At 42.1% G+C, this 9,959-nt stretch overlaps 1 protein-coding gene across 2 annotated transcripts in view; it reads left to right on the forward strand.

Moving 5' to 3' along the window:
* Nucleotides 1–9,959, forward strand: part of EGFR (epidermal growth factor receptor) — a 91,806-nt gene that overhangs the window by 33,238 nt on the left and 48,609 nt on the right. Inside the window, exons 6-12 of one of the 2 annotated variants that reach the window (XM_025202324.1) lie at nucleotides 136–254; nucleotides 2,369–2,510; nucleotides 3,136–3,252; nucleotides 5,254–5,380; nucleotides 5,504–5,577; nucleotides 6,666–6,756; nucleotides 8,435–8,634. In XM_025202324.1, the coding sequence (XP_025058109.1) occupies nucleotides 136–254; nucleotides 2,369–2,510; nucleotides 3,136–3,252; nucleotides 5,254–5,380; nucleotides 5,504–5,577; nucleotides 6,666–6,756; nucleotides 8,435–8,634 (870 nt within the window). The remainder of the gene's footprint in view (nucleotides 1–135; nucleotides 255–2,368; nucleotides 2,511–3,135; nucleotides 3,253–5,253; nucleotides 5,381–5,503; nucleotides 5,578–6,665; nucleotides 6,757–8,434; nucleotides 8,635–9,959) is intronic. The other variant, XM_025202325.1, reaches the window with a different exon arrangement.

A 9,959-nucleotide genomic window follows, 5' to 3' on the forward strand; every position in this document is an offset into this window, starting at 1 on the left:
ACAGTAACTAGGAGCTGTCTGACCTCTGATAATCTGTGTCTGGTGTTTTTTTTCTCTGAACATTTTTCCTGTTATGTGTACCTCTCAGTTTAGCAAATACACATGCTTAATTCCTTGTGTTTTTCTGTCTTTTAGTGACAAAAGTCATCTGTGCCCAGCAGTGCTCAGGCCGGTGTAGGGGAAGGGTCCCCAGTGACTGTTGTCATAACCAGTGTGCTGCTGGGTGTACAGGGCCTCGAGAGAGTGACTGTCTGGTAAGACACATCCAGCTTGTTTAAAACATTGACAACAACAGGGTAGTCTTTCAGCTGAATGCCCTGTAACATTCTTTCATCAAAGGAGCATGTCGTGAAGTACTGGCCTTATTAAAATATACACAGCTTAGGCCTTGTCTGCACAGAGAAGCTAGTGTGTAGTGAGCAACAGTATGACTTCATAGCTCACTAGCTGTGCTGCATTAATTTCTCATGTAAACACTCCATATGTGCACCAAGAGTGAGGTAGCTCTCCACTTTCAAGGGCACTTGGGGCATGTCCACTCCCTGTACTACGCCCAGGAGAGCCTCTGTGAAGCATGCTCTGCTCGCGTTTTCTTCCTGCAGATACACCAAATTCCATGATGTAGCTACCGTTGTACTGCGCTGAGTTAGTTTCAGGAAGAAAACCTGAGTCAGGCAACCCACAGAGTGGTGCTGGGCACAGGACAGTGGTGCACTAAGGCTGCTACCTTGCCTGAGTGTTTGGAGTTGGCTTGGAGGGAGCGTGCTTCATGGCAGCGCTCCCAGACATGGTGTGGAGGTGGAGCAGCTCCAAGGGTGTTTTATACATGTGCTCCAAGAGTGGTTGGGGGTGGGAGAGGGGGGACTTTAATTAGAGCGGCTAATTAAGGTGCCTGGAGCATCACGTGTATCAGCATCCTTGAACTGAAAAATGATGGTGATGGTGCTTTAACTAAAGCTCATTGAACAAATTTTAGTTAAAGTGCCCCCACCGCCATTTTTCAGTGGGGAGGCTGATGACTCTGGAGTCTGCTGGAGTATAGTAATTACCATGCTCCAGCATTCAAGTAATTGAGTCTGCTCCAATGTGCTGTAATTAAAGTGTTTCTGAGTAGCCTCCCTGCACATGTATAGGCACCCTGAGAATCCTCACAGAGAGTTAGTGCAGAATAGTAAGGTATGCTACTCTACACCTTGCCCTACTGCAAACTTTCACCCACAGACAAGCCCCACCCCCATGTTCTTACTTGGTGTAAATCAGTATGTTGCCACTTCAGTATAGCTGTGCTAATTGCATCAGCTGATGGTCTGGCCTTGGTATCCCTTACATACCGTTGGCAACTACATTGTAGAATACTGAAGCTGAGACTCTTTAAACTCATACTTGATTTTCATCATTTTAAATTCCTGTTTTGTGTTTCATTCACTTAGTCTGACTGGTCTCTTTTTCTGGTTTTCATTTACTAGAACAATGGTGCTGTTAGGGTTCATAACACTGTGGGTGAGAAGGAATCTAGGAGAAGTCTTTCTGCATTTTATTTTTTAGTCATTACATTTCAATTTTTATGCTTTGTTTTAAACATTTTTTAAACAACTCTAACTCAGCATGAAGTCAGTTGCAGCCAATTCCAATGGAAACTCCATGTCTCTCTTTCTTCTGTTATATATGTTTTTGTGCCTATGGTAAATAAATGACATTCAAACTGTTTGTACCAATTGTTGGCAGAGGACACTTGTTCTCATCAAGAAAGCCAGGAAAGAAAAGAGGGAAGGAATAATTGTAAACAAGAATACGGAATAAGATTTGAGGAAAAGACTTCTCTTTATAAATGCCCATTAAGTTGTTCATTATATGTAGTTAAATGTTATGGCCTTGGTTTAATATTAAATTGCCCAAGTTGGTAACTGACAGCAAAATACTAGATTTCATTAACATTATAAAGAAGTTGCCAGCAAGTAAAACAGACATTTGTCTTGATCTGGTTACTGCTTTTTTTGGCCATTACTTGCTCTCTAATACATCTGAGCAGATTCATGTCCTTGTGGAACCCACCCTCTCCACACATGAGTGTAAGGGTCTGCCCAGGAGGGTTTCATGGTAGCACTGGAGCTTGGCCCAGTAAGGACTTTGTAAAGCAGAAGTGATGTGCACGAATGGATTCAGATAACAAAACCTCCTGCTCTTTAGTTTTGTAAATATCAGACAGGATCTCTGAACTGACCTCAACCCTTTCACCTGAGACCCGTCCTGTAGATTGCTCAGTACCTCTATTGCCTCAAGTACTTCATTGATCTGGCCATGAGGTTATTATACTTTTAAAAACAGATTGCATTTTACCTAGTGCTGTTGTCATACTGTTCAATAACAGGCATGTCGCAAGTTTCGCGATGAAGCAACCTGCAAGGATACTTGCCCACCTTTAGTTCTGTATAATCCCACCACCTACCAGATGGATGCCAATCCAGATGGAAAATACAGCTTTGGAGCCACGTGTGTGAAGAAATGTCCCCGTAAGTTTACTTGGACTGTGTCCATTTTATTTAATGGAAAGCCAATTAATAAATCTGTGTTGGTTTTTAATAGGTGCCTATAACACCTATTTATGACACCAATCCCAAAACTCCTGTATCCTTCCCCCCAGGATAGAAGTTTTGTCTTCATTTAGCACTATTCCCTACCCATTGTCCTTTTAAAATAACATTTACTTAATTCTGGCCTAAAGAATTGGTGGCAGTACCTGAAGATGGCCTAGCTTTGGGAGGCAGGTGACTGGGAAGAATGAGGACAAGACTGAGAATCAGGAAGTGCCTTGTTCTAATCAAGGCAATGTTATAGATTCACTGTTTGGAACATCACTTCTTCTTCCTGCCTTGAAATACCCTAGTTGTAAAATGAAGGTGATGATATTTATGCACCTACCTCTGAGGAGGTTTTTTGAGGATTAATTTGCAAATGGCCATATTAATTTGCTAAGAATGCTGATACTTGGAGTTTAATTTCCCTCTCCCTATTTAACATTTAAAAGGCTTTTTTAGCATTTTGTATCAGCTAAATTTCTGTCTACAGCATAAATGCAAGCCTTGACACATCTCTCTCTTATTCAGTCTCCATTTGTTTACTCTCTTGTCTTTCCAGATAACTATGTGGTGACAGACCATGGCTCCTGTGTTCGGTCATGTAATGTTGATACCTATGAAGTGGAAGAAAATGGTGTTCGGAAATGTAAAAAGTGTGATGGGATTTGCAGCAAAGGTATAAAACGCATGGGAAAGTATTTAGTTGTATAGCTTTGAGAGAGTTTAGTTGAGAAAGTGCCTAACCAAACAGGACTCAGCCTGTTATTGGGGAGCTCTCAATGCAACTGCAATATAACTATCCAATAATAGTAGAGTGGCCTAGGCAGGCAGTTCAATAGGGAAACTGGTGTTGCCTTGCATGTGAAAAAAGTAAATTCTGCCTTTAGTACAGGTGTAGGCCTTTGTATTGAGCTAGAATCCCTTTAGCTTGCTTTATAGTGGTTTTAATAAGCTTTCAGGCATGTTAACTAAGTTGACCCATGCTAGCATAAAAGAAGCTAAGGGAAGCAGTGTAAGAAGATCGGGGTCCTAGGTGAAATAAATTTCTTGAGAAGGCTATCCAGTCTTAGGACATCAAAGCTTGATTACAGGTTCAAGTCACTATGTTCTAGGTGACCAGCAGAATAATACAAGAGTGTTTCCTTTCTGACCATATTTGTCAAAGTTTCCATCGAGTTCTGATGTAAGCCTTTGTTTGAGGAGGGGGATAAAAAGGGGCTCAATGCTCTGACATGTCTTCCTCTGGTGTCCTTTTGTGGAGGTTCCCATTTTCAGATGTAATACAGATCCAAAGCTTCTTAGAATTTAGTCTCAGAATTTGGGTAAGATCTCCCTGATGAGCTGGCTGCCAGCTAGAAATTCTGAACATTTAAAGATGGAGAGATTCCAGGTTGTAAGACCTGCTTATTTCTGCTTGGGTCACAAAAGTATATCTAGATATGTATTGCATTTTTCTTGATTTGCTAGCAGTATTTGTAATTAGAAGTTCTAATAAAGTTTGCTTTTGTGTTCACTCTGTTGAAGGACTTATTTTGCATGTAAACAGGGGCTGTCAGTAGAAACTCTCAGACCCCCAGATCTACTTTTGGGTTCAACACAAGATTGCTCAGTTTAGATTCCTGCCTTTTGCATTCTCTGCTCTCCCCAGCCTTCTGACCTAGTAAAACAACATGTTTGGAAAGGAGTGCCTAGGTACATGCTGGGACAGGCTCACGTCATGGGCCACACAAACACTTTTACAGTTCCTTTCAAAAATATGTAACCTATTGTGAGAGGCAATTTTCTCTGAAATAACTGGTGCCAGCTACAGTTAAAGATGAGTGGACTGGATGGATGTTGGGTCTAAACCAGCATGACAGTGCCTGTGTCCCAAAACCCCCAGCTTTCCTGGAAGATTCCGGGTCTTATCCTAGTGTTGCAAGTAACATATGCATCAGCTGGGAGTAGAGATCATGAATGAGATCATACCACAGCCTTCACTTCACCTCTGCTGAAAAATCACATCCACAGTTTCATCTTTTCTTGACTTACCTATTATAAATTCTAACTATGTGGCCTCTCCAAAGCCAAGCTGCTGAGACCTATAGCTTACAAAAAAAATCTACATCCACTCCATCTTTGAACGGCCTTTATTTACTTACCACTCACTTCAGTCATAGCTATACCCTGGTTGCCACATACCTTACAGATTTAATGCATCTCTCCCTTCGCTGTTCATCTTTTTTGTCTCTTACATTAGTCTTGTCACTTGGTTCCTGGGTTAGTGTTGGTGTAAAAGAGATGAATCAGGCTTTCTATTTCTAACAACATCTCAAACATCTCTCCAGCCCTTGCATATGGTTGTGAATTACCTTTTTCCTTTCACTTTTGCTCTTCTAACTGAATTTTACATTTGTAACCATCCAGGGACAAAGTAGTGTAAAGGGACCCTTTTATAGATCAGACATAGTCTCACAATGCCAATATACTATGGCTCTTATATTATTGCCATATCCTTTAGTCTGTCTTATCATTCTGTAGTTAATTTTATAGTATATGACTTCAGCCCTAAATAACACTGTGCCAATATTTATTTTCTTATTTTTTCATTTTTAAACTTGCTGGGGAAAAAATGCAACTTTTGGACTCTTTTTTTTTTTTTTTTTTCCCCCACCCCACCCCACCCCATTTTTGACAGTTTGCAATGGGATCGGAATAGGTGAACTTAAAGGGATTCTCTCCATCAATGCTACAAATATTGACTCTTTCAAAAATTGTACCAAGATCAATGGGGATGTCAGCATCCTGCCAGTAGCATTCTTTGGGTAAGTTGTCAACTGAGGCTTCTGTGGCCTGTGGAGAGGGGGCTGGGTTGGTGATTTAGATGCTGCAGCGGTTAAAGCAGATTTGCTCTTGTTTCAAAAAAATCTTTATTCTTTTTGTTGTAGTGATGCATTCACAAAAACCAAACCTTTGGACCCAAGGAAACTAGATGTCTTTAAAACAGTCAAGGAAATAACAGGTTAGTGATATATTTGGCTTTAAATTTTGCCAGATAGTTATCATCCTGAAAATGCTTCTCTTAATACAGGTGTAAATCCAGAGACATTGCTTTCAATGGCAATAAAATCCTGTAGCTCCCCTCAAAAGCTTATCCAAAATACATGATTTTCCCTGGCACTCCCATCTGCTGACTTGTTGGACTCCTAAGAGTAAACTAGCAATACTTTTGGGGGCTGAACGGGGTGAAGTAGAGGCACAGAAAATGTTATCTCAACCGAGTGTAAATAATGGGTATATTTCTATTTATGGATTTTTTTTATTTTTTTTTAAACATTTTGGGAAATTGTGCTCAGTCGCTTACATCTCATGAGTGGAAGATGCTCCTAACAATCTCGATGCCCATGCCTGGGACCCAAAGGTAACACAGATGAGCAGCTAGTGCTGAGTTTTGATCTTGCAACAACATAAGTTGAGACTAGAGCCCAGCGAATCCACACTGTTAGAAAAGTAGGATAAGGTCAGAGCTGGACCTGCAAACTTGACCTTGACTATTCCTTATTTTCAATCTACTCAATTACTTTTTCAGTAGCTGCTGCTAAACTTTGGGAAAATGCATTTTTATATCTTATAATGCTATGTCCCAAATGCTTTCCCTTTCAAATGCCTCATTTAAGCAGGAAAATCTGTTTGTTTAGCTGGTAAACCCAATTTTGCTTTTCCCTGCTCAGCATTTCCATTCCCTAAAAGCAAGTGGTGTTGGAAAGAACAGTGCTTTTCTCATGTTTCAGTGAAACTTCTACTACAATATTTCCTGATGAGCAGAAAATCCTGTGGTCTCTCTCAAATACACTAGTTGTATATCTTGGTTACACATAACCTCTTAAAATATGAAGCTGTTCTGGTGGCCTAAAAGTAAATTGTTTACAAAGCAGTGTTAAAAATATCCTTGCACTCCTGAAAATACAATCCATTGTTTTTAATTCTTGTAAAGACTCAAAGGAGGCAGAGTTTCTTCCTGAGCTCAATAGCAGTTGATTTAAAAGCCCATTTTCAAGGTGGTATTTGGAGGTTTTGTTTTGTTTTCATGATGGGATTTGTGTGTTTCAGGGTTTTTGCTGATTCAAGCTTGGCCTGAAAATGCCACCGATCTCTATGCTTTTGAAAATCTGGAGATTATAAGAGGCAGAACTAAGCAACAGTAAGTAAAGAATGTGCCAGAATGAGTGTGAGAGACTCTGTTTACAGCTGTGTTTGCCTGAAAGGATTAAATAATAAACGTTTTGCAAAGCTAGGGCTAAATTCTTGACTGGCATAAATTGGTGCTGTCGAGTTGAAGTCAGTGGAGCTGAGCCACTTACTATCAGCATAAAATTTGACTTTGTGTGTCCAAGTGACTATGTCAAGAACTTTCCTGTTTATAGGTGAGAAAGGGATGGTTTTGTGACCAAAATACACAAGCGGGGACTCAGGGAATCGGGCTCCAGTTACTGGTGCTCACTATGGCTGTGAGAAGCTTCAGTCCCTGATTCAATTCGGCGGAGATTCGACCCAATTCGGCGGCCGAATATCTGAATCCAAATCAAATCAGGAGACCCTTTAATCTCCCTGAATTGAATCGGAACCATCTGAATAGATTCGGAGAGACTCAGAAAGAGTTGACGATTCAGACATAGACACAGCTTTAAATGTTTTTCTACAAACCTCAAGGAACCAGCGGCTTGTGAATGCTGAGATGGTGGAGGTGCATGGAGCACAGGAGCGTGGGGGGATCCCAGCATGCTAGGCAGCAGACCAGGAAGTGGACCAGAAGCACTTCCAGTTCACTTCTGGGTCTGCTGGGGATCGTGCTGGGGGCGCTCCTCTGCGCCTCTTCCCCCTGGCTTGGTGACTGGTGCTTCCTGGATCTGGGGGGGGCACCTGCGGTCTCCTCATAGCCAAACACCGAGCCAAGGGGGATGGGGGGTAGACTTCCGGGTTCACTGCCAAGCACACAGGGGACTCTCCACGCTCCTGTAGGACGCTCCATCCACCCCAGCATCGCAGCATTCATGAGCCACGCTGGTACCTCAAGGTATGTAGAAAAAACATTTAAAGCTGTGTCTATGGCCGAATCACTGGATTTTTTTTTTCCCCCCAAATCGGCATCGAATCTTCAGATTTGGATTTGGCAAAATTGAATCGGGGACAGTGATCCAAATAAACAAATTGAATCACTGTCCTGGATTCAGTCTGAATCCGAATCGAATACAGCCCATTTCGCATGCCCCTAGTGCTCACCTCGCAGATTTCAAGCAAGTTCCACAGTCTGCGCATGCATCAGTTCTGCATCTGTAAAACAATATTTTGTTTCTTTCATTCTTCCTCTGTCTTTTCTGGAGTTTGTGACTTGTTTGATGCTGGAGTTTTCACTACTTATGCATTTGTAGGATCCATAGCACAACAAAGCCCTGATATCAGGGCTCTCAAGAGTGAATAACAACAGCATTGCCCAAAAGTCCTAATATGACTCAGGGCTTATTATCTTCAGTGCTATCCTGGCACAGTAGTGTGGCACAGTCCAATACAAACTTACTTTAGACTTACTCTATTTTTAGCATGTGTAGGATACAGTATAGAGATCCTGAACTGTAGAATTTGACTTCAGATGCTTGCAAAGGTCAGATATGAATATTATGGTGGCTTTACAGTATGTATGGCACAAGAACAATTCGTAATGTTATACCTGAAGTTGGGGGACTTGAAACAAAACTCCATGAACAAAACTTATATTCGCTATCACATCTCAGTCTCAAATCAAAAAGAAAATGTACCAAGTAAAACTATGTTTAACCATCCTTTTCTTTCTGTCTGTTCTTTTTATCCTGTTTCTATGTTAGTGGTCAGTATTCTCTTGCTGTAGTTAACCTAATGATACAGTCCCTGGGATTGCGCTCGCTCCAGGGAATAAGTGATGGTGATGTGGCCATCATGAAAAACAAAAACCTCTGCTACGCTGATACAGTGAATTGGCACAGCCTATTTGCAACACCTACTCAGAAAACAAAAATTGCACAAAACAGAAATAAAACTGAATGTGGTAAGTTAATAACTATTCATAAAAATCTTTGTGGACCAGTTACTCTACTGTTGTTAGGTTTTGTTTATTGAGCAACAGAATTACAGAAATATCTCCATAGCCCAGCAGTAGAGCTGATAGTCACGTCCACCCCAGTGTCAACTCACATGCCTTACCAGCCAAATATTCTTGATACCTCTGTTTTATAGCTCCCCTGAATCCTAGCCTATAGCCAAACACAAAGCCTAGTTCCTCACTATTGCACTGAAATAAACCACCCTAACTCTGGCTTCTGCTATTTTAAGAGAAGTCACTAGCAGACCTGCCTCTTGTGGTAGCACTTATAACATGGCTTCTAGAAGAGGAAGTCTGAGGTGAGGATTAAGATTTTTCACTGGAATATGATTGTGGTGAGCTGGATGCATTTAGTTGCATTTGTTTCTATGCTGGACATGGGAAAAGTCAGCAGGAGCTTTGTCATTGGTCTAGGGTTTGACCTTTGGGATCTCAACATGTATCTGGGGCTGATCAAATGAGTATAGTAAGGCTCATGTGAATATCTGGTTAATGAGTGATGCCCTGGATTGTTATCCACAATAGCTTTTCATTTGGATGCAAGGAGGAAGCTCAGTCAAATTTCAGTCTCTTGCTTGATGAGGGCAATGGCTGAGGCTGCACTAATGAAAAGTCACTTCCCTCCCGATGGTACCAAGAGCAGAGCGCCTAAGGACGGTTTGCTATCTGCAGTCTGTTCTCAGCAAACTCAAGGCCTCAACATAATTTTCAAGAGGTTAATATTATGAGGTACTGAGCAAACAGAATTTGGATTCTGGCAGCTGAGTTTCCAGTTGGAGGGAATTAAGTAAATAAAGCCTCTGACGCTAGGTATAGGCCCACAGTCACTTACACTGGATGGAAGTCTGTGCATAAGTGGGAATTCAAAAAATGGAGTATGGAACATGGCCCCAGCACCCTGGGGGTGGTTGCATCCCAGTTCTATCATGCCATGGCAGCATCTGCCAGGGACATTTGAGTCCGTGGAGCAGGTAAGACTCCTATCTCCTCCTCCCCCACCCTGCTGTCACCCCTCTCCTCCATTCCCTTTCCTTCCCTATCTCCAGCAGGGTTTGCCTACAGTTTGCTGCTGGGCATAGGAAGTGGGGACCAGTTTGCTGCCACAGTCCCTGCTGGTGTCCCTCCTGGCCAGGAGCAGGCACTGGAAAGGGGCATCACCCATTTCTTCTCCCCTGTCAAGCCCAGCACCCCATGTAGCCATTCCCTGCAGCTGAAGCCTGTAGCCTGGGGAGAGGGGAAATGTTGTGGAGGGAGAATGACTAGGGACATGC

The sequence above is a fragment of the Alligator sinensis genome, unplaced genomic scaffold, assembly GCF_000455745.1.
Source record: "Alligator sinensis unplaced genomic scaffold, ASM45574v1 scaffold213_1, whole genome shotgun sequence".
Classification (NCBI taxonomy): Eukaryota; Metazoa; Chordata; order Crocodylia; family Alligatoridae; genus Alligator; species Alligator sinensis.